This window comes from Psammomys obesus, unplaced genomic scaffold, assembly GCF_907164565.1.
Source record: "Psammomys obesus unplaced genomic scaffold, mPsaObe1.curated_primary_1811, whole genome shotgun sequence".
Lineage (NCBI taxonomy): Eukaryota > Metazoa > Chordata > Mammalia > Rodentia > Muridae > Psammomys > Psammomys obesus.
Genome location: NW_026590552.1, coordinates 410,111 through 435,938, shown reverse-complemented (window position 1 = coordinate 435,938; position 25,828 = coordinate 410,111). Strand labels below are relative to the sequence as shown.

The 25,828-nt window shown below is 36.4% G+C and overlaps 1 protein-coding gene across 1 annotated transcript in view; it reads right to left on the bottom strand.

Moving 5' to 3' along the window:
- The window catches only part of Dmd (dystrophin), a 1,523,318-nt gene that overhangs the window by 1,376,373 nt on the left and 121,117 nt on the right, over positions 1 to 25,828 (bottom strand). Inside the window, exons 14-15 of the mRNA XM_055607916.1 lie at positions 24,123 to 24,317; positions 13,931 to 14,103 (exon numbers count right to left, since the gene is read on the bottom strand). Coding sequence (XP_055463891.1) covers positions 13,931 to 14,103; positions 24,123 to 24,317 — 368 coding nt within the window. The remainder of the gene's footprint in view (positions 1 to 13,930; positions 14,104 to 24,122; positions 24,318 to 25,828) is intronic.

The following is a 25,828-nucleotide window of genomic DNA, read 5'->3' as shown; positions in this document are numbered from 1 at the left end:
TGGAAGAAAGGATATAAGGACCTGGAGGGGACAGGATCTCCACAAGACCAACAGAAATAACTAAACAAGGCCTAGTAGGGCTTGTGGAGATTGAAGCAACTAAGGACCATGCATTGACTGGAATAATGGGCAGATTGGTCTTGGTCTTCATGTAGGTTCCTTAATAAGGGGAGTGGAGGCTGTCTCTGACATGGACTCTGTGACTGTTTCTTTTTTTTTTTATCACTTCCCCCTGTCAGGGCTGTCTTGCCAGGCCACAGGGGAAGATGTACACCTCTGTACATCAGGACAGAGTATACCTCTGTCCTGATATGGGTGGGTTGTTTGGGGTGGCTCCCCTTTTTCAGAGGAGTAGGGGAGGGAGGGGGTGATTGTCAGAAGAGGGTGGAAAGATAAGAGCAGAAGAGGAGAAGAAGGGGACTATGATCAGGATACAAAGTAATAAATAAATAAATAAATTTAAAACAAGATTGTTCTTTTCCAATTCAATGACTATCACTCTTGTTCATAAGAAAAGAACATCTTATATTTATCCACGTCTCACTGTCTGAGTATTAATTTTCTCTCCATATCTGTAATGACTTTCAAAACAGAGACTGAGTTTAATACAACTTTCTGGTATAACTGGAAAATATGGAATTATTAAAATAAATCATAGGCTCAGCAGGTAAGTGTGCTTGCTGAAAATGCTGATGACCTGAATTCATTCCTTCAGATCCACATAATGGAAGGAAGAAAACAGCTATCTAAATAATCCTTTGAACTGTACTTGTGTACTATGAGAGTGCCTTCTCCCCACATTATATAAACAAGCACAAACATAATCAAATACCATGAATCAAACTTGTCTGAGCCACAGGATCATTTTGTCATTAGAATGACCCTCTTTAAGCAAGCCATAGTATGTTTATTTTATCACTGACTCTTTAGAACAACAAATACTGTTTCATACAGAAGGAGTTTAAAAGTTAGGGACTTTGTTCAAGAATGTTTCGGGAGTCTTTAGAAAAGCCAGGATTCTGAAGGAATGTGAATTCTAGAGTTCCTGTATATGAAGTATTATAAAAGTTTTATCTTAGGTTACACCAAAAGCCATAGAAAATAATGAGATTTCTAATTGTTGGAGAAGGTTAAAGAGAATAGATTTAGAATTCTTTTTGGGCCTCTGGACAAAGCAGAATAAGACTATTGAATTTAGAGACATGGTTACTTGCCAAAAACCTAAATTAGCTCAGTTTTTTAAAATGAAATTTCAACTACTTTCCTATATTAGCATTAGTGTTCCTGCTTTTATTATTATGTCTACAGTCAAAGGTTAAATGACTACCTTTATAATGTTTGGGTTATTTGACTTATATCCCTGATCTCTCCAATACCTTTATCAGGAAGGAATGTTGGATTTTGTCAATGGCTTTTTCAGCATCTAATGAGCTACTCATGTGGGTTTTTATTTCTTTCAGTGTATTTATATGGTAGATTACATTGATGGATTTTTATATGTTGAAACATTGCTGCATCCCTGTGATGTAGCCTACATGATCATGGTGAATGATATTTTTGATGAGTTCTTGCATTCAGTTTGTATTTTAGTGAGTATTTTTTAGTTTATGGTCTGAAAATCTCTTTCTTGTTTGAATCTTTGTGTACTTTAGGTATCAAGATGACTCTAGCATCATAGAATGAGGTTGGCAATATTCCTTCTGTTTCTATTTTGTGGAACAGTTTAAGAAGTATTGCTTTTGCTTTTCTTTCTTATTGTGGTAGGAATCAAATTTACTCTAAAATCATCTGGCCTGGGCTTTTTTTTTTATTTTTTGTTTTTTGTTTTGTTTGTTTTGTTTTTTGGTTGGAGACTTTCAATGACCTGTAGAGGTTGCAGGAATACAGGAATATTTAGATTGTTTTTTTTTTATTAGTTACATTTTATTAACTTTGTATCCCAGCTGTATCCCATTCCCTCATTCCCTCCTAAGTCATCCCTCCCTCCCCCCCTCATCTCCTCCCTGCCCCTTTCCAAGTCCACTGATTGGGGAGGACCTCCACCCCTTACATCTGACCCTGTTTTATCAGGTATCTTCAGGACTGGCTACAAAGCCCTCCTGTGTGGCCTAGCAAAACTGCTCCTCCCTTGGGCGGTGGGGAGGTCAAAGAGCCTGCCAGTGAGTTCCTGTCAGAAATAGTCCCTGTTCCCCTTACTATGGGAAACCAATTGGTTACTGAGCTACCACAGGCTACATCCCAGCAGAGGTTCTAGGTTATATCCATATATGGTGCTTGGTGGAGTGTCAGTCTCAGAAAAGACCTCTGTGCCCAGATAAATTTGGTCTTTGTGGAGTTCCTATACTTTCCACATCATACAAACTCCCCCTTCTTTCATATGGTTCTCTGCACTCTGCCAAAGGTTTGGTTATGAGTCTTAGTGTCTGCTTTGATACACTTCTAGGTAGAGTCTTTCAGAGGCCCTCTGCAATAAGCTCCTGTCCTGTTACTTGTTTTCTCCTATGTCCAATGCACCTCCCATTTGTCTTTCTAAATGAGGGTTGATCATCTTACCCTGTGTCTTCTTTCTTGTTTATCTTCTTCAGGTGTATAGATTTCATTATGTTTATCATATCTCATAGGACTATATGAGTGAGTATATACCATGTGTGTCTTTCTCCTTCTGGGATACCTCACTCAGAATGATCTTTTCTAGATCCCACTATTTGCCTGCAAATTTCATGATTTCCTTGTTTTTGATTGCTTAGTAGTGAATTTTTAGATAGTTAAACTTGATCTTTTAATTTTGGTAAGTGAAATCTATTAAGAAAATCAATCATTTAGATTTTACAATTCTGTGGAATACAGGATTTTGAAGTAAGACCTAAAGATTCTTTGAATTTCCTCAGTGTCTGTCATTATGTATCCTTTTTTATTTCTGATTTTGTTAAGTTGTATATTATCTCTCTGCCATTTCCTTAGTTTGGCTAAGGGTTTGTTTATCTTGTTGATTTTCTAAAGGAACCGGCTTTCAATTACACTGATTCTTTATACTGTTCTGTTTGTTTCTAATTTATTGATTTCTTCCCTGAATTTGATTATTTCCTGCTATCTAATCCTTTTTGGTGTATTTGCTTCTTTCTGTTGTAGAGCTTTCAGGTGTGCTTTTTTTTAATTTTATTTATTTTTTTAATTTTATTTTTCTTTTTAGTTACATTTTGTTAACTCTGTGTCCCAGCTGTATCCCGCTCCCTCATTCCCTCCCCAACCCCACACTCCCTCCCTGGTCTCCTCCCTGCCCCTTTCCAAGTCCCCTGATAGGGGAGGACCTCCTCCCCTTTCATGTGACCCTGTTTTATCAGGTATCTTCAGGGCTGGTTGCAAAGTCCTCCTCTGTGGCCTAACAGACTGGTCCTCCCCTGGGGGGGGGGGGTGTCAAACAGCCTGCCCTTGAGATCCTGTTAGAAATAGTCCTTGTTCCCCTTACTTTGGAAAACTACTTGGTTACTGAGCTACCACAGGCCACATCCGAGCAGAAGTTCTAGGTTATATCCATAGATGGTCCTTGGTTGAGTGTCAGTCTCAGAAAAGACCCTGTGCCCAGATATATTTGGTCCTTGTAGAGCTCCTATCCTTTCCATATCATACTAACTTCCCTTCTTTCATATGATTCCCTGCACTCTGCCGAGGGTTTGGTTATGAGTCTTAGTGTCTGCTTTGAAACACTGCTAGGTATAGTCTTTCAGATGCCTTTTGTGGTAGACTCCTGTCATAAGTTCAATGCACATCCCATTTGTCTTTCTAAATGAGGATTAATCGCCTTCGCCTGTGTCCACTTTCTTGATCATCTTCTTTAGGTGTGTAGATTTCATTATGTTTATCATGTCTTGTAGGTCTATATAAGCGAGTATATACCAAGTTTGTCTTTCTCCTTCTGGGATACTTCACTCAGAATGATCTTTTCTAGATCCCACCACTTGCCTGCAAATTTCATGATTTCCTCCTTTTTGATTGCTGAGTAGAATTCCATTGTGTAAAAATACCACAATTTCTGTATCCATTCCTCCGTTGATGGACATCTGGGTTGTTTCCAAGTTCTGGCTATTACAAATAAAGCTGCTACGAACATGGTTGAACAAATGTCCTTGTTGTGTACTTGAGCAAATTTTGGGTATATACCTAGGAGTGGTATAGCTGGGTATTGAGGTAGCACTACTCCTAGTTGTCTGAGAAAGCGCCAGATTGACTTCCAGAGTGGTTGAACCAGTTTACATTCCCTCCAGCAATGGAGGAGGGTTCCCTTTTCTCCACAACCTCTCCAGCATGTGCTATCACTTGAGTTTTTCATCTTGGCCATTCTGATGGGTGTAAGGTGAAATCTCAGGTTCGTTTTGATTTGCATTTCCCTAATGGCTAATGAGGTTGAGCATTTCTTTAAGTGTTTCTCTGCCATTCGACGTTCCTCTTTCGAGAATTCTCTGTTTAGCTCTGTTCCCCATTTTTTAAGTGGATTACTTGGTTTGTTGTTTTTCTGCCTCTTTAGTTCTTTATATATACTTGATATTAGCCCTCTGTCAGATAAAGGGTTGGTGAAGATTCTTTCCCAATCTGTAGGCTGTCTATTTGTTTTGATGACAGTGTCTTTTGCTTTACAGAAGCTTTTCAGTTTCATGAGGTCCCATTTATTGATTGTTGCTCTTAGAGCCTGTGCTGTTGGTGTTCTGTTCAGGAAGTTGTCTCCTGTGCCAATGAGTTCTAGGCTGTTTCCCACTTTTTTTTCCAGCTGATTTAGAGTATCTGGTTTTATGTTTAGGTCCTTGATCCACTTGGACTTTAGTTTTGTGCAGGGTGATAAATATGGATCTATTTTCATTTTTCTGCATGTAGACATCCAGTTGGTCCAGCACCATTTGTTGAAGATGCTGTCTTTTTTCCATTGAATGGATTTGGCTTCTTTGTCAAATATTGAGTATTCATAGGTGTGTGGGTTTATTTCTGGGTCTTCTATGCGATTCCATTGATCCTCCTTTCTGTTTCTATGCCAATACCATGCAGTTTTTATGACTGTTGCCCTGTAGTACAGCTTGAGATCGGGAATGGAGATACCTCCAGATGATCTGTTGTTGTACAGGATCATTTTGGAGATTCTGGGTTTTTTGTTTCTCCATATGAAGCTGAGAATCTTTTTTTCAAGGTCTGTAAAGAATTGAGTTGGTATTTTGATGGGAATTGCATTGAATCTGTAGATTGCTTTTGGCACGATGGCCATTTTCACAATGTTAATCCTACCAATCCATGAGCACGGGAGATCTTTCCATCTTCTGAGATCTTCTTCAATTTTTTTCTTCAAAGACTTGAAGTTTTTCTCAAACAGGTCTTTCACTTGCTTGGTTAGAGTCACACCAAGGTACTTTATGTTATTAGTGGCTATTGTGAAGGGTGTTGTTTCCCTAATTTCTTTCTCAACCTTTTTGTCTTTGGTATACAAGAGGGCTTCTGATTTTTTTGAGTTGATTTTGTATCCTGCCACTTTGCTGAAGGTGTTTATCAGCTGAAGAAGTTCTCTGGTTGAATCTTTGGGTTCGCTCATGTATACTATCATATCATCTGCAAATAGTGACACTTTGACCTCTTCCTTTCCGATTTGTATCCCCTTGATCTCCTTTAGTTGTCTTATTGCTCTGGCTATGACTTCAAGTACAATGTTAAAGAGATATGGAGAGAGTGGGCAGCCTTGTCTTGTCCCTGATTTCAGTGGGATTGATTTAAGTTTTTCTCCATTGAGTTTGATGTTAGCTATAGGCTTGCTGTATATTGCCTTTACTATCTTTAGGTATGTGCCTTGTATCCCTGATCTCTCCAAGACTTTAAACATGAATGGGTGTTGGACTTTGTCAAATGCTTTTTCAGCATCTAAGGAGATGATCATGTGGTTTTTCTCCTTCAGTTTGTTTATGAGGTGGATTACATTGATGGATTTCCGTATGTTGAACCACCCTTGCATTCCTGGGATGAAGCCTACTTGGTCATGGTGGATGATATCTTTGATGTGTTCTTGGATTCAGTTTGCAAGTATTTTATTGAGTATTTTTGCATCAATGTTCATAAGAGAGATAGGTCTGAAGTTCTCTTTTTTTGTTGGATCTTTGTGTGGTTTAGGTATCAAATTGACTGTGGCTTCATAGAATGAGTTTGGTAGTGTTCCTTCTGTTTCTATTTTATGGAATAGTTTTTGGAGAATTGGTGTTAGTACTTCTTTGAAGGTCTTGTAGAATTCTGCGCTGAAGCCATCTGGTCCAGGGCTTTTTTTGGAGGGGAGACTGTTAATGACTGCTTCAATTTCCTTGGGAGATATAGGACTATTCAGTCTTTCTACCTGATCTTGACTTAATTTTGGTAGATGGAATCTGTCAAGAAAGTTATCCATTTCATTTAGATTTTCAAATTGTGTGCCATATAGGCTTTTGTAGTATGACCTAATAATCATTTGGATTTCCTTAGTGTCTGTAGTTATGTCCCCATTTTCCTTTTTGATTTTTCTGATTTGTATGGTTTCTCTCTGCTTTTTAGTTAGTTTGGCTAAGGGTTTGTCTATCTTGTTGATTTTCTCAAAGAACCAGCTTTTTGTTTCATTGATTCTTTGGATAATTTTATTTGTTTCTAATTGATTGATTTCTGCCCTTAGTTTGATTATTTCCAGCCGTCTGCTCCTCTTGGGTGTATCTGCTTCTTTTTTTTCTAGGTTTTTCAGTTGGGCCATTAAGTTGTTTGTATGTGATGTTACGGATTTCTTCTTGTAGGCACTTAGTGCTATAAATTTTCTTCTGAGCACTGCTTTCAATGTGTCCCATAAATTTGGGTATGTTGTGCCTTCATTTTCATTGAATTCTAGAAAGTCTTTAATTTCTTTCTTTATTTCTTCCTTGACCCAGCTGTCATTGAGTAGTAAGTTGTTCAGTTTCCATGTGCGTGTCGGCTTTTTGTTGTTTCTGTTGTTGTTGATGTCCAGCTTTAGTCCATGGTGGTCAGATAGTATACAAGGGATTATTTCAATCCTTTTGTATCTGTTGAGGCTTGCTTTGTGACCAACTATATGGTCTATTTTGGAGAAGGTTCCATGTGGTGCTGAAAAGAAGGTGTACTCTTTTGAGTTTGGGTGAAAAGATCTGTAGACATCTATTAGGTCCATTTGATTTAGGGAATCTGTGAGTGCTTTTATTTCCCTATTTGGTGTCTGTCTGGTTGATCTGTCCCTTGATGAGAGTGGGGTGTTGAAGTCTCCCACTATTAAGGTATTAGGATCAATGTATGATTTAAGCTTTAATATTGTTTCATTTACGAATGTAGGTGCTCCTCTATTTGGGGCATAGATATTCAAAATTGTGATGTCCTCTTGTTGGATTTTTCCTTTGATGAGAATATAGTGGCCCTCCTTATCTTTTTTGATTAACTTGGGTTGAAAGTCTATTTTATTAGATATTAGGATGGCTACTCCAGCTTGTTTTCTGGAACCATTTGCTTGAAAAACATTTTTCCAGCCCTTTACTCTGAGGTAGTGTTTATCTTTGTTGCATAGGTGTGTTTCTTGGATGCAACAGAATGTTGGGTCCTGTTTCCGTAACCATTCTGTTAGCCTGTGTCTTTTTATTGGTGAGTTGAGTCCATTAATATTGATAGATAATATTGACCAATGCATGTTAGTTCCTTTTGTAATGGAGTCGATGATCTTACCTTGTTTCATTGCTTGTTTTCTTTTCATTTTTGTTGGGACATTATCTGTATGCCCTGTTTTCTTGGGTGAATTCGTTTTCGTTGGATTGGAGTTTTCCTTCTAGTATCTTCTGTAGGGTTGGTTTGCTGTATATATATTGCGTAAATTTAGTTTTGTCATGGAATATTTTGTTTTCTCCATCTATGTTGATTGAAAGCTTTGCAGGGTTTAGTAGTCTTGGTTGACATTTGTGATCTTTTAGAGTCTCCATGATGCTTGCCCAGGCCCTTCTGGCTTTCATAGTTTCTGATGAGAAGTCTGGTGTGATTCTGATAGGTCTACCTTCATATGTTACTTGGCCTTTTTCCCTTGCTGCTTTTAATATCTTTTCTTTGTTCTGTAGATTTAGTGTTTTGACTATGATGTGACGTGATGTGTTTCTTTTCTGGTCTAGTCTATTTGGTGTTCTGTAGGCCTCTTGTATATTTATGGACATCTCTTTCTTTAAGTTGGGAAAATTTTCTTCTATGATTTTCTTGAAAATATTTTCTGGACCTTGGAGCCTGGAGTCTTCTTTTTCATCAATTCCTATTATTCTTAGATTTTGTCTTTTCATAGCATCCTTGATTTCTTGGATATTTTGTGATTGGAATTTTTCTGATTTTACTTTTTCTTTGAGAGAAGTATCAATTTCTGCAAGTGTGTCTTCAGCTCCAGAGATTCTCTCTTCCATCTCTTGTATTCTGTTGGTGATGCTTACTTTTGTGGTTCCTGATCTTTTCTCCAAGTTCTCCAGCTCAAGAGTTTTCTCATTTTGTGTTTTCTTTATTGATTCTAATTCTGTTTTCATGCCTTGCACCATTTCTTTTATGTGTTTGAATTTGGATTCCTGTCTCTCTACGATGGACTCTATTTCTTTGTTCATTTCCTTTTTGTATACCACTAATTTTTTCTCTACTTGTGCCTCTATTTGTTTGGCTATGTTTGCCTGTGTTTCTTTAAGGGTTTTGTCTATTTCTTCTTTCTTTACCTCCAATTGACTGGCCAACTCTTTGAAAGATTTGTTCATTTCCTCCTTATGAGCCTCAAATAATTGAGCAATCATGGCTTTAAGGTCATTTTCCTGTGCTTCTGATGAATTGGAGTATCCATCGATTTTGGGGTTTGCTGGTGAAGTCATGATGTCCTGATTTATGTAGGAAGTGTTCTTTCACCTACCCCTGGCCATTGGCTTATCTGAGACCTTCCCTGTTTGTTTTTGGATTCTGCCGATCAGACTGGTACTGTCTCTCTCTCGAGTCTGGAGAATTCTTCAGGAAGTTGAGAGAGGTCCCGTGTCCTTAGCGTGTGCTGACGACTAGCTGTACCTGTGGGAGGAAAGTACGCAGGCGCAAACAGAGGCAAATGCAAGCGTGCGTGCGTGCGTGTGTATATGTGTGTGTGTGTGTAAGTGGGTGTGGGCATGTGTCTCGAGGGACAGAGTGATGGCTAATGTTGAACCCTTGAGTGTGTGGGAGGGGCTCTGCAATGTATATGTCGCAGGCGCTAGTGATGATCGCAGCGCAATTTCTGGCATTAACTGCCTTAACTCCTCAATTAGACCCACAGAGCAGGAACTTCAATGTTCCAAGTGCCCCTCTGTTTCCCAAAGTGGGTATATGGGTGTGAGGGGGTTCAATGCCTGGCTTCTGTTTTAGAAGAACCCAGGATCAGTGGAGCTGCAGATTCTCAAGGGTGCACTCACTTACAGGCAGGACACTTGGCAGAGATTGGCGTATCTGGGCTCTCTGCTCTCTGGTTTGGCCCTGCTTCTTTGATGTGCTCCGCCAGTTCCGTGCTGCTGTCACTGCCAGGTTATGAGGTGTTGCTGCAGCTGGAGATTTCAGGGTGGTCACGTCAGTGGGAATCGGGGTAACCACCCTTTCTGTTCTCTGGTTTGACCCTGGTTAGTCTTAAACTGGAGGGCTGATGTGCCCCGCCAGCTCAGTGCTGCTCTGCCGCCAGGTTAGAAAGTCCCATTGTAACTGGAGACTGGGTTGCTAGTCCAGATGCTTTCTGGGAAGTCCTGGGGTCTCTTTACTGTGCTCTCCAAGCTTCGGAGGCCCAGCGCCTGGTGTGTCTAGCTTGTATGGCGTTTCTGTCTGGTTTTGGTGAGTATATAGTGTATTTCTCTGTCACTGTGGGATTGGGCGGGCCGTACCATCAGTGATGGCGCTCCTGCGGAGCTAGTATGGCGTCTAGCAGACTCGGGCCCTGGGAGGATGGTGCAGCCGCCGCGCGTGAATCTGGGGCTCCGAGACACAGTACTGCTGGCCTTTGCCGATAAAGGGCTTGGGGCTCCGCCTCAATGGCTGCAGGCTTCAGGCAGTTAGGTCTGTGCTGAGAAAGGCGAGTCCGCTGTGCCGAGGAGGAGGGAGGTCTGGGGGAGGGGAGTGCTGAGAGATCAAAGGATCGTTTCTCACCTTCCCCAAACAAGTCCCTGGGTGACCCGAGACCAAGGTTTTCACCTCCTGCGATGTTCCCTGTTGTTTAGAAAGTCTCTTCGTCGTTTCCCTTGCTTCAGAAGTTCTTCTACTCATCAACTCAGAACTTTATCTCTTCCACAGCTCGGAAACTGTGTGTGCTAGTCGCCATCTTGGCTCCGCCCCCCTCAGGTGTGCTTTTAAATTGCTTATATGAGAACTCTTCAATTACTTTATGAAGGCACTTAGTGCTAGGAACTTTTCCCTTAGCAGTGTTTTCACTGTGTTCCATAAATTTGGGTATTTTGAGTCTTCATTCACATTGAATTCTAGAAAGTCTTTAATTTCTTTCTTTATTTCTTCCCTGACCCAATAGTCATTGAGTAGATAGTTGATCAGTTTCCATGAATTTGTAAGCTTTCTGTAATTTCTGTTGTTGAGGTCAAGTTTTAGTCCATGGTGGTCTGATAAGAAATGAGGGATTATTTTAATCTTATTTTTCTGTTGAGGCTTGTTTTATTAATAAGCATTTGGTCAATTTTGGAGAAGTTTTCATATGGTGCTGAGAAGAAAGTATATTCTTTCGTGTTTGAGTGAAATGTTCTGTAGATATCTGTTCAGTCCATTTGATTCAAAACATCAGTTGTTTTCACTATTTCTCTGTTTACTTTCTGTTTTGGTGATATGTCCATTGGTGAGAGTGAGGTATAGAAGTCTCCTATTATTTATGTGTGGAATTCAAAGTGTGGTTTAAGTTTTAGTAATGTTGTTTTTACAAATGTGTGTGCCCTTGTATTTGGGGCATATATGTTCAGAATTTAGGTGGTATCTTTGTTGATCTTCCCTTTTATGAATATGGTGTGTCTTATCCAATCTTTTTTTTTTTTTTTTTTTTTGTCTTTGACAACTTTTGGTTGAAAATCTATTTTACTGGATATCAGTATCCAAGTGGGCTCCCTAGTAAGAGGAACAGGGACTGTCTCTGACATGAACTCAGTGGCTGGCTCCTTTACCTCCCCCTGCCCACCAAAGAAGGAGCAGCCTTGCTAGGCCACAGAGGAAGACATTGCAGCCAGTCCTGAAGATACCTGATAAGCTACGGTCAGATGGAAGGGGAAGAGGACTCCCTCATCAGTGAACTTGGAAAGGGGCAGGGAGGAGATGAGTGAGGCAGGGTAGGATTGCGAAGGAATGAGGGAGGAAGCTATGGCTGGGATACAAATAAATATCCTGTGATTAATATAAAAAATATAAAATAAAATAAAATAAAATAAAATGGTTACTCTAGCTTGCTTCTTTGGTTTTTTGGCTTGGAAAAACTTTTTTCAGCACTTTACTCTGAGGAAATATCTATTTTTATTTTTTATTTTTTAATTTTTTTGCTGAGCTATGTGTGTTGTATGCAGGAGAATGATTGATCCTGGTTTTACATTCACTCTGTTAGCCTTTGTCTTTTTATTTGATAATTGAGTCCATTGTTGTTAAGAGAAATCAATGACCAATTAGTGTTGAATCATGTAATTTTGTTGTTTGTGGTGGTAGTGTGTGTGTGACTGGTCCACCTTGAGTCTCACCCAATGGGAGAAAGACAGTCCCTGACACTATTAATACTCTGTTATGATTATAGACTAAGAGGCTTCATTCAGCAGAGGACCAAAGCAGATGCAGAGACCTGTAGCCAAACATTATGTGGAGCCAGAGAGTCTGTGGAAGATTTGGAGAAGGATAAAGGGACCAGGAAGGTACAAGAATTCCACAAGAAAAACAACAGAGAAAATTAACCAAGGACCATGAGAGCTCACATAGACTGGACCACCAAACAAAGAGCAAGCATAGAGTGAACTTAGGACCCCTACACATATGTAGGTGATAGGCAGCTCAGTCTTCATGAAGGTCCCCTTGCAATTAGAGCAGAGGCTATTTCTGAAATTGTCTCTGTTGCCTACTTTTGGATTACTTTCGTCTAGCTGGTCTGACTCACCAGACCAAAGTGGAAGAGAATGCACTTAATTCTGATATGACTTGATGTGCCAGAGGGGGGTGGGTGAGGGATGGTGGGAGAGCACTATTTCTGAGGTGAAGGGAAGGGGGAAAGGGGCAAGAAGTTTGGAGGGCGGTACCAGGAAGAAAGGAGGGAGTGGACTGCAATAGAGATGGAAAGTAAATAAAATTTTAATAAGATGAAATGAAAAGAAAATTACTGTTTCACTTTGTTAAAAGTGAATATTGTTGTTCATAGATCATCAGATAATTATGATTATAGTGAAGAAGCATCTTCAGAAAGCAAAAAATGTTACTTGTTTCCTATGGTGGTATGTGACTAAAGAAGTATGGTAATCCCTGAGCATTCAAGAAAATGCAGAATTTCTTTGAAAATAGGCATAGCTCACAACGATGCAAAAAAAAAAAAAAAAAAAAAAAAAGAGGGGAGCACAAAAGAGAGTGGAGTGGAGGAGTGGAATAAACACATTACCAAAACAGTGATGACTCTGACTTCATTGGAAGACTCCTGCAGTACCTCTCAATTAGTCCACATGATGTATGAAAGTATGCTGCAATAACAATGTAAGATTGTCTTTTCCAGTATGTATACCAGATTACTGATTTTTTCTCTTCTTCATCAACAATGTAATTGGACATTGTTGGACTAATCTTTGTTTCCATATATTGAAATAAACCTACTACTTCAACTGAAGAGAGATAGTCTCACATTTGCAAAAAGAGAAATTAAAATTTTTATTACTACATGGTAAACTGTAATAGAAGGTTACATCAAATAATAGCTGTCATATAGAATAACGATCAACTTTGGGAATATTTTTAAATATAAAAAAAGATTTATGATATAATACTATATTAACTGATAAACTAATATTTAAACTTTAGGACATCATGGTGTACTAATAATCTTGGATTGTAAGAGCCATAAAATATTTTAGGTGAATCCTAATAAATATGATGGGTAAAATAGAGAAATAAAAAGTTACTTTAGAAACTGCAAACTATACTGCTAAAACACAATGTATAAGAGTTGTAGTTGAGCACTACACTATTAGTGTTTAAAATATCTGTTTCAGAGTATAATGTAGTAAACCAAACCTAAAATAAATGATTGGCATATACATATACAAATGAGAGATACAAAATACTTTGAATTCTCTTTAGGCAAATGAAGAAGTCTATCTTTAAGCTACAGAACTTACAAATGTTTGATGTTGTTAGAAAAATTGTGTTGTAAATTTGTAGAAGAATAACACACCTTCCTGAGATGTGAGGTGAATGAATCTGAATACCTTCCAAATTAATTAAAAAGATAATTAAGGTAAGCACTAAAACTGATTTCAAATCAACTAAATCAATATTTCATAGGAAAAAAGTAGGAATACACAGAGAAAGAGAAAATATGTAAATATCAACTTCCAAATGGAAATAATAAAGAAAAATGAAGTTTTTAATGTTATAGGTAAAATGCACCACTCTCAGTATCAATCCTTATAAATATATAAATGGCAGATAGAATTAGACATATGTTTTACACTTTATATCATGCTAGTTAAATGAACTGAACAGCCTTCATATTATGTGCAATTTTAGAATATAATGTAATGTACAAACAATATTAATATCAGTAAAGAAACATTTCAACTTCTCAGTCCATTAGTAATAATGTTCTTGTGTTTTACTGTAATATATCCTCCTTTCCCTTTCTGTCATTTTAAACTATTCAGATTTTCTAAAAAGTGTTATAGCATTTCAATAAATTTAAAATGCTACCTACCCTTGTCGTTCCTTGTATATTCTATTAACTTTTTCCCACTGGAAATCCATCTGTGACACTGTTTCCTGTAGTTTCACCCTTTCTGCTGGGGTAGCACTTGGCAAGGCTGCTGTCTTCTTATTGTGAATAACATCAATCCGACCTGAGATTTGTTGCAAATTGTCTTTTATATTCTGAAATAATAAGAATACATATCATAAAAATAAATCGTCTTTCTCTAGAAAGTAAAAAAGGAAAAATAGTCCAAGCTTTATAATTCTAAATTATCAACCATATATATTAATATATATGTGTATATATATATTTAAGTCTTTATTTACAATAGTTGAATATGCCTAAATTAAATTATTGAGTCGTTGTCATCATTACAGTTTAAATGATCTCACCCTACTGCTTAAAATTGCCTTTATTTGGCCTGAGATCTTTGGTATTTTTACTTCCATGCCTGCAGATTCTCAATTTTCTGTCTATAACCTTCTTATTGAATTTCAATACTAGCACATTCTTGTGTTTTCACAGCTTTCCTTCTATGCCCAAGTGACTTTCCATAATATCCTGTATGATACTGTTATTCAAACTTAGATTTTTATCCAAGGAATCTTCTCTGAAAGCTAGACAAAACAACAACAACAACAACAACAAAATAAAGCTACCTTAATTTATTGTCAGTAGGCTACCTCAATAGCATCTCTACCTTGAAAGTTCAACTTTAATTCCAGGTTATCTGATGCTGATATCTGGCCTCTGCTGGCTCCTGAATGTATATGGTTCACATAATGTCATTCAAGCAAACAATGTATATATAAATTAATAACAACATAATTTAATGTAAACTTAAAAGGTTATCCAGTTGTCCTGGCTGATCACTTAGTCAAGAGATTACCCTTCATGAAGACAGAATCACCTTAAGCTACGCTAAAGACATAAAAAGGATACATATTTTTAATTAATTTTTTATTTTTGTATATTAATTATAGTTTATTGATTTTGTGTCCAAGCTGTAGCCTCCTCTCATTCCCTCCCCATCCTATCCTCCCTCCCTCATCTCTGCCCATGTCCCTCTCAACCAGATAATTTTTTCATAGAATCCCTGATGCTTAACACAGCCACTCCAGACCTACTATAGGGTTTTGCTGGGTCTGACTACTCTTCGGAGTCCTGACTCAGAAAGACCTAAATGTTCCTTTTTTAAAATATCTTCTTTTCCTTTGGATGTTGTTCATAGGCAAAGCATACTTACTCTAGAGCTTTGGCCATTTTCACTTTCTCTAATGTTTCCAATAAGTTTGTAAAAGGAATGATGAGCCACTTTGTCATGAGCAATGCGGAATGTAGGGTAGTCATAGTTAAATAGCAGACATCGGAAAGATATTACAGCCTATATGTAACATAAGCATTCAGAAGTATGTGATTTTATAAAACTTAAGACCTGTGGGAAAATAAGTTGGGGTAGAGGGGTTTGAGAGATATAATAATGGATTTGAATCTCAAACTGAAAATTCTGCATTTACTTAAATAGCTAGTAGCGAAAGATAATTTTGTAAATCATGAATTATAAAAGTTATTCTGTAGAACTTGGTGAGAATATAGATCATGTTAATTGTAATCAAATGCTTGAAAAAAAACTTCTAAATTTAAGAAGAAAGTAAATTTTACTCAGAGTATTGTATATCTACTCAAAATGGATAGACTATGATAATTATGTGTGATATGAATTAATTCCAAGTTTAGTAGGTTTTCATAGGGAATTATAAATTATTTTCTTCAAATCATTGTGTACCTTATGATGGGAAGCTTATTTATTTCTTCAACACTTCAATTGACCTCTGAGATAAAAAGACATATCTGCCCTATTAGGTACTGACATATGAGCGAAAAAAGGGTTTGATAACACAGAAATAGGCTGTGAATGTACTCATCTTAAAAAAATTCACACTAAAACTCCCTTCCACCAGTTTTACTTACAGAAATGGTAATCACAGAAAAATGTTGTGTTTTAATTGCATAAGGTATGGTTACATGCCAAAAGATAGATTTAAAAGAGTGCCACCTCAAGATCCATGTATACCATCCTAAGCACATATCCAAAATATACTCAGCTATAAAAACACGGACAGTTCCTCAACCATGTTCATAGTAACTTTATTCAAAATATCCAGAATATAGAAACAACCTAGCTACATCTCAAAGGAAGAATGGATACAGAAAGTGATATACATGCATACAATGTAATACTACTCAGCAATTAAGGAAATCATGAAATTTGCAGGCAAAAGTATGGAACTAGAAAAAATCATCCTGAGTGAGGTGCACCAGAAACAGAAAGACAGGCATGGTATACACTCACTAATAAGTGGATTAAAAGGACATCCAGCTACAGACCTAAAGAAGCTAAACACAAAGGAGGACCCTAGGGAGGATGCTTAAATCTCATTCAGAATAGTAAACAAGATAGACATGTGAAGCAGTGGAAGAAAGGAAACAGGATGGGAGCCTACTACAGAGGGCCCTCTGAAAGGTTCCGCCCAACAGAGGATCAAAGCAGATGCTGAAGCTCACAGCCATACTTTGGCAGAGCACAGGGAGTCTCTGTGGAAAAGAGGAGTGGGGAGATTTATGGAGAGGAGAGGAGCCCCACAAGGAAACCAACAAACTAGAAAAATCTGTGCCCAGGGTGTTTTACAGACCAGTGCACCGAGGACAAGGCATAGAAAGGACCTTGACAGGGAAATAAATTTTATAAAAGGAAGATTAAATCAGGGTAATAATGTAAAATATAATTGAATTTATGTGCTCCTCTACTGTTATTCTTTTATCTAACTGAAAATAATGCTAAACAGTTTCATTAATGACCTTGATTTTGAAGTACATAATATTTTAAAACTTTGAGTCTTTCACAGAGACTCCATTTCAAAGGAGATCAGTTCACAGATGTTATAAGCCTGATGTACAATGCTTATTTAAGCTTGTAGAATATGCATCTTTACAGTCTAAAAAGAAAAATAAATAGATGTTGCAGATAAAATATCTAAGAAACTAAACTAGAATTTTATATGACACAAAATAATGTTTAGATAAAGGTTTCCAATAACTTTTAATTTAACTATTTTAAATTCTCTCACATAATAGGTAGATTTCTACAGTCTAGAATTTCTGTCATGTGACCATGGTTCTTTTCTGGTAAAAATATTTTACTATAGTTCCTGCTTCTTCCAAACTTGATGGCAAAGTCATTTATATGAATGCCAGAGTACACTGCAATAAAACATATCCAGGCAAAAGGAGAGATAATGGTATCTGATACATTGAATTAACTCTTAATTGTTAGTGATAAAAAACTGCAAAAGGAATTACATGACTTTAATTTTTTTTACATACAGAACATGTTCCATGCAATATATTTTAAACAGTCTAATTTCAGGTTACCCTTCTTTATAGTCATGAAAATAAATGTCTACATCCCTTTAACTCAGCAAACATTGAAACTTCAGCACTTATTTAATAAAAGGTTATTGTCTATAATCCGTGGGCATCTTCATGTTTGTTTTCTACCTTGAAATAGATTTTAAAACACATTTTGAGGTATTTATTATAGTATTATCATTTAAAAATAACAAGGCAGTTCAGTGTCCAAGTGGGTTACATAGTAATGGAAAGAGGGACTGCCTCTGACATAATCTGATTGTCCTGCTCTTTGATCACCTCCCCCTGAGGGGGAAGCAGTCTTACCAGGCCATGGTAGAGGACAATGCAACCACTTTTGATGAGAACTGATAGACTATGATCAGAAAGGAGAGGAGAACCTCCCATATCAGTGGACTTGGGGAGTGGCATGCATGCAGAAAGGGGAGGGAGGGTGGGATCAGGAGGGGAGGAGGGAGGGGCTTATGGGGGGATACAAAATGAATAAAGTGTAATTAATAAAAATATTAGTTGTTTAGAAAACATAAATCTAATTATTAAAGCTTGCTTTTAATAAAAAAATATTTACTTCTAAATTTTTCAGTTCTCTTACTCAAAAAGATATATTTAAAACAATATTATAAAATTCCAGATATATAAATACATAAGTTAAAATGTGAGCCAATATGAATTTTTGGTTTCATTATTACTTAGCCTAAGAGTAACTTAAATATTTTAAAGATATTCTAATCCAAGGAGGACTAGGGATGTAGCTCAGTAGTAGATTGCTTTCTTACAATGTATCCTGGGTTCAAATCCTAGTACTAAAATAAGTGTTTTGAAATTAAAGTTTCAAAGAATGCTAAAATTGATTTCCAGTGTTTCCAGAGTTCTCATTTCATTGAATGTTTCATATTAACTAATGCTATGAATAGTGGCGTTCCATTTTTCATGAATTTAAACACAATTTTATTTATTTTTATTTCATATTTTATTTTGCCAACGTGTAGATTTTAACAAATTGTTTCTATTATACCCAGAAAAGCCAGAAAATGGTGGCACACCAACTAAAGTTTTAGATTGTTGTTACCCACCATTAGGAACTGGGAATACAATCCTGATTCTTTGGAAGAACAGTCAGTGATCTGCAGAAAAGCCATATCCTAAACGCCATTGAGGATTTTTTTCAGCACCTGTTCATGAAATATGTGCACTATTCTGATGTTTCATTCTCAGGCCTTTTTTTTTTCCTCCTAACCTCACCTATCAGAAAATATTATTTAGTTCTATTACTCAGTATCACTTCGACACTTGCTAGTTTGAGTTAGTAAAATTGGAAAAGGAATAGCTAAGAGACAAAACATTAAGATATATTCATGTCTAATGGAGACCAACAAAAAAGGTTTTGTTCAGGCAAAACAAATAACTACTTAACGATTAGGTTTGCTTAAGGAAGTCCAATAAATTAAAGGGAGAGAATTCTGCCTATGAATTGGTATATATTCAGCAACAGCAGTATTAGGTTATCTTAAAAATTCCTTCCTCAAACAATTATAACATTAGCTATCCAGATACGTATGTTGGCAAAACTAACTCAAAAATCATATGAACAAAAGTAACAGCAAAAGTAGGATCATTAAATTAGCTTGGAGAAACTAAAGAAAAAAAACTTTATTTTTTTCTAGTCTCCAATAAATTCTAACATAATATAAACTATATATATATATATATATATATATATATATATATATATATATATATTTGATAACATAATAGCCTAATATAGTGGTGAAGAATTGACTTCAATGAAGGCTCATCTGTGGCTATAAAGATAACCAATTACAATTATATTTAAAATGATATTGTCTTCTGAAGCTGAAAATGAGTGATGGGGCACAGGGGGGAGTTTAAGCAGGAAGAGAGATGCATGAATAATATAAATACAGTATTCATTGATGAAATTTTCAAAATAATAAATAAATTATATAAAACAGAATAGAGGCTTTAGGATAAAAAAGCATAACACTTGAAACTATAGTATTTAGATTCTTTAGGAATACAGATTTTAGTATGTTTATCCTATTTGGAAATCAATCTGGCGGTTTCTCAGACAATTAGGAACAGGACTCCCTCAAGATCCAACTATACCACTCCTAGGCATATATCTGAAAGATGTTCAATCATAGAACAAAGATATTTGCTCAACTATGTTCATGGCAGCTTTATTCATAATAGCCAGAATATGGAAACAACATAGATGTCCCTCAACTGAAGAATGGATACAGGAGCTATGGTATATTTACATAATGGAATGCTATTCAGCAATTAAAAACAAGGAAATCATGAACTTTGCAGACAAATGGATGGAACTAGAAAAGATCATCCTGGGTGAGGTAAGCTATAAGCAGAAAGATACACACGGTATATACTCACTTATAAGTGGACGTTAACCATAAAATATAGGATAAATATACTAAAGTCTATAATCCTATAATAACAAGAAGGACCCCAGGGAAGATGCTTAATCTTCATTTAGAATGGCAAACAGGATAGATTTCAGAATTAAGAAAAGACATGGAAAAGGACAAGAGCCTTTCACAGAGGGCCTCTGGAAGACTATTCACCATGGCATGGAAGGAACCACTGAGACTCATAGCCAAATCATATGGAAGAAGAGGGAGATAGAAAGACCTGGAGGGGACAGGAGCTTCAAGAGCAGACCAACAGAGCCAAAAATCTGAGCGCAGGTCCATGCAGAGACTGATGAATCAAACACAGACCATGCATGGAGAGGACCTCGACCACCTGCATAGATGTAGCCCAAGGACAGGAGTGGTATTACTGGATCTTGAGGTAGAACTATTCTGGATTTTCTGAGAAAGTATCAAGCATGGAATGGACCTAAGCCACCTACACATATGTACCCAATGGGCCATTTGGTCTTCATGTTGGTCCCCTAGTAAGGAAAGGAGAGGCTGTTTCTGACATGACTTTCCCTGGTTAGGATGCCTTGCCAGACAACGAAGGAAGAGGATGTGCACATCCTCTAGGGTTTTCCTTATTGTTTAGCTCCCTTAGGAGTATATATTTTAGTATGTTTTCGTATATTAGATGTCTAAAAACCACTTATAAGTATGTTTATATCATGATTTTTTTTCTTTTTTGCTTCTGCATTACTTCACTCAAGACAATCTTTTCTACTTCTCACCATTTGCTTGCAAATTTCATGATTTCTTTGTTTTTAATTTCTGAGTAGTGTTCCATTGTGTAAAAGTACCACAATTTCTAAAAGTATTCCTCAGTTGAGGGACATCTAGTTTGTTTCCAGATTCTGGCTGTTACAAATAGAACTGTTACAAACATGGATGAGCAAATGTCCTTGTTGTATAGTTGAGCATATTTTGGCCTTTGATCAACTTAGATTTTAGTTTTGTACAGGGTGATAAATATGGCATTTTTCTACATGTTGACATCCAGTTAGACCAGCACCACCAATAGCAGATTTGTTGTGAAAAACATATAAGTATGCTTATTGTCATACCTCGTGGGGATTCATCAATCCAGCTGAATTAAACCTAGGACAATACCTTCTTAAAATGTATTAATCAGTCTTACCAAAATTAAGCCATAATTGTAAACGTATGAAGAACTAATGAATAGATTTGAATGCAGACAGTATTCTGTCATTTTATTTGTGCCACAATAAGAGGTACTGAATCACGGTTATTTAGCATTCAACTTAGTAAGTTTAGGGTCACTACTCTTCTGACCAGCATGTGTAGTATTATTAATGATTTGCTTGTTAAAAAAATGAACTTATAAATTGTGCTGTCAGAAGAAATTAGATAACATGAATAATGATCAGTATTCAACAAATCTCCTACCTCTAATATTTGAGCAACTTCTCGTCACTGTATACATATCACATTTGATTTTTATGAAAAGTTCATAAGACAATAGCACCATGGTGAAGCAGATGGCCTAGATCCAGACATCCCTGAAGCTCTCATTTTAGTATGTAATTTTATAGTGTATTTTATAGTGTATTATAGTATACTAAATTCACATCACTTGACTATTGAAATTATGATTTCCAAAAAAAAACAAAACAAAAAAACAGCATTTTCTATTTGTATACTTATGCAGAAAATGTATGATACGGAATGTACTCCTAAGAAATCATTTAGCAAATAAAATACTTTAGCTGATATGTGCTGCTGATTTCAAACTCAACATTCTGTCTACATATTCTGCTTCTTGTTCGGGCAAATACCAACCTGTGGCTATACTATAGTTTGAGTGTGAAGTATATTATCATGAAACTATCTTAGGTTCCTGATTATTACTTACACTTTTCTGGTAGATACACTCATTTATCTATATACACTGCTTACTGAAATTCATAGCTTATTATCTCACCATGATTTGTCATGGTCAAAATTTAGGAACAATGTGGTATTTGGACAAAAGCTCATATTGGTTAACAGCCTTTGACTGGTAGTTTAAAGAAAATATTTAAGGAATTACCTCCCTCGACCTTCCCCAAATATTGGTGTTACAGATAGCACATGGCTCATGTAATTAATTTCTCTTCAATCATATTCTATATATCATAATATGTTTTTGATACAAATTTAGAATTGAATATGTACATTATAAAAAGAAAAAACTAAGAATGCAGATACAATTTAAATATCATTTAATTTCCAATTGGGAAAACATAAAATAGTATACTAGGTGTGAATATACTGTTTATTAATACTTGCTTCAGGATACTGCCTTGAGTGGGTGTGTGACCTATTATTTCTGTTTAGTCCAATATTTTGGAAACCATCTTCCAATGTGCTTTAAAATATTTCTAACTTACATCTTACCTACCAAACTTGAATTGTTTTAATTTAAATTTATATTTTATAAATTGTTCACTTTATATCCCAATTGTTTTCCCCTCTTTCTTTTCGTCTTGGCGCCATCCTCCCTCTCTCATCTGCCTTAGTCTCCTCCTTTATTTCTCAGAAAGCAGAAGCCTTCTTCCCCTAGCATCTGACCCCAGCCTATTAAATCTCATCAGGACTGCCTGCATCTTTTTTTTTTTTTTCTGCAGCCTGGCAATGCCCCCTCCCATTAGGGGTAAGCAATCAAAGAGCAGGCAACATAATACATGTCAAAGAAAGCCACTGCTCCCCTTACTATGGAATCCACATGAACACTGAGCTGCTGATATATCAGCTTCATCCTAAGGTCTAGGTCTTCTTCATGCATGGTCCTTTGTTGATTCATCAGTCTGCAGGCTCCAATTGGCCCAGATATTTTAATTCTGTTGCTCCCCCTGTGGAGCTGTTGTCACCTCCAGTTCTTTCTATCTCCCTCTTCTTCCATAAGATTCCCTGTACTCTTCCCAAAGTTTGACTATGAGTCTCAGCATCTGCTTTGATAACAAGCTGAGTAGACTCTTTCAGAGGCCCTCTGTGGAAAGCTCTTGTCTGTTACCTGTCTTCTCCCACATGAAATGTCTATTCTGTTTGCCCTTTTGAGTGATAATTAAGCCTCTTCCTTGGGGTCCTCATTAAAACTCTGCTCTGAGAGAAGGTTACTATCCAGAATATACAAAATCTGAAGAAGGTAAACACCAAACAAACCAAGTAATCCAATTAAAAAATTGGAGTACAGAGCTAAACAGAGTATTCTCAACAGAGGAATATCGAAAGGCAGAGAAACACTTAAAGATGTAGGCCATGGCAACTCAGTGTGCAAGTAGGTTCCCTAATAATGGAAGCAGGGACTGTCTCTGATGTGAACTCAGTGGCTGGATCTTTGACCACCTCCCCTCCATAGGGGAGCAGCCTTACCAGGCCACAGTGTAAGACAATGCAGCCAGGCCTGATGAGTCCTGATAGCCTATCAGTGGACTGGGGCAGAGGCATGGAAAAAGAGGGAGGATGGGAGTTAGAGGGAATGAGAGAGGGGTCTACAGGAGGGATACAAAGTGAATAAACTATAATTAGTAAAAAGAAATAAATTAAAAAAGAAATGTTCAGGAAATGCAAATTAAAACGACCCTGAGATTGCACCTTACACCTGCTGAATGTCTAAGATAAAAAACTTAAGGGACAACACATGCTGGAGAGGTTGTGGAGAAAAGGGAACTCTCCTCCATTGCTGCTGGGAATGTTACTTGTAAAACCATTTTAAGAATCCATGTGGTGCTTTCTCAGAAAAATGTGAATAGTTATAACTCAAGGTCCAGTTATAATGCTCCTGGGTATATATACCCGAAAGATGCTTGACTATACAAGAATAATTGCCCAGCTATGTTCCTAGCAGTTTTATTTATAATAGCCAGAATATGGAAGCAACGCAGATGTCCCTCAACTGAGGAATGGATAAAGAAATTGTGGTGCATTTACACAATGGAATACTACTCAGACATTAAAAACAAGGAAATCATGAAATTTGCAGGCAAATGGTAGGAAGTACAAAAGATCATTCTGACTGAGCTATCCCAGAAGCAGAAAAAAACACATGGTATATACTCATTTATAAGTGAATATTAGACATATAATAATAGATAATAATATATTACTTATATAATTAGAATATTGTAATATAATTATAATATAATAATATATTAGACAATATAATATAGACATATAAACATACTAAAATCTAGTGTCCCAAAGAAGCTAAACAACAATCTTGATTTTTTAAAAACAGTTCTAGGACTCTGTAAAAGTTTCTTCCCTGTGCAGTCACCACCTATTAAAGTTCAATGAAGGAGCTGTGTTTTTACCTTAAGAGACTCCTCTTGCTTAAACAGATCTTCAAAATCTTTAGCACAGAGTTCAGGAGCATTTAGTAGTTTTTCCACATTTGAAAGGGCTTCTGAGATGTGACTGATCTCTGTCATATAAGTAGAAGGCACGTGAGGAACATCCAAGGGTATATCTTCAGTCATCACTACTACGGTTTCTTCACAGCGAGTGTGCTGGTACACATATACAAAAGAACATTTCTTTTTTAGTTTTCGAATAATGAAAAAGGCATTTTCTGAGTTTATATTGAGTCCACTATACAGTTTACAATGAGATGTAAAGGGCTTAAAAATAAACACATGATATGATGTCTAATAAAATGGCTATATATTCTATTCATATTAGTTTTCATCTTCCAAAATACTTTGATGATCTCCACACATTTTCACACTTCAAATAGAAGATGAAAAAACAAAGTCATAAAGTTGACTCCAAATAAAGTATAATAATAGAAATTAACTTTTAAATTTAAAGTTAACTTTTGTATTTTCATAAAAAGATAACCTATTTTATTTTTTTTTTTCTAGTCTGGACTGAGGTATAGGACTCACAAAATTGTTTAATCAAGAATGTGTACATTTTTACCTAAGAGGTGGGCATCAGCTCCAGCCTTCAATGTTAGCTTGTTACTAAGTTAATCAGCTAAATAATAAACTGCCAAATAAGTATGGTTGATTTTATAATTCTCACTATTCCAGAAAATTCCAAGATCTTAGAATGATTGTCTTGCCTCTGAATTTTCTGAATTGGTACCCAAATGCTTGGGATGCTAAAAGTTTCAGACCTTTTTGGAGTTTGCCAGAAGGACTTATTTCCCTATTCTTCACCAGAGCAATAACTAAATTCAACTTGGCATGCAAATTGGTCTACAATACAGGCAACAACAGTCTTGTACTTGAAATTATTCTCCCACTAACTTTGCTCTCAATTGATCAACTGCTGCCTGCCTATTGATGTAGTCACCTGAGGGCATCAAAAATAGCAGCAGATTCTCTGGGGAAGTTCAGGCAATAGCATGCTAACATAGTCTTTTATTATTGCTGTCTCTTTGACAGAGTCACAAACACCTTTTTCAATAACATCATTAAATGGACATTGGGATCACATAGTGAACTCAACTCAAAGATGTATAAAAACTATAGGATGATTAGTTTAGCCTCCTTTTTATTTCTCGGGCTTCAAATTTTTATACTTAATTTTTACATGACAGCCAAGTAAAATTATTCTAATTTATCCGTCTCATCTATTTTTATTGCAACAAACTTAGAATTGCATAGGTCCACTTTAAAATTACATTTAACTTGTGAAATTGGTTATACTTGAATGAAGTTCTTGAAATATTTCTTAATCATCAATGAAATAATAACATATATTCATTTCCAACATGCAATTACATTGATCAGAGAAACTTAAGCTTCAGTTTGATAAAATATTAAGTATTAACCATGGATTTTAAAAATCTAAATTCTATTTCTGAAACTTAAAACTAAAATTTCAGCAATTTAAATATTTATACACATACATATATAAATAAATCAGCAGGATATTTTAATGTAAAATTTGTACTGACATTTTGCATCAACACTATGTAGGAACGTGAACAGAAAAAGTCAAACAAATTTACTGTATTGTGTATGCATGCTGTTTAGACAGGTGACCACGTTGTTTGTAATAATAATTTTAA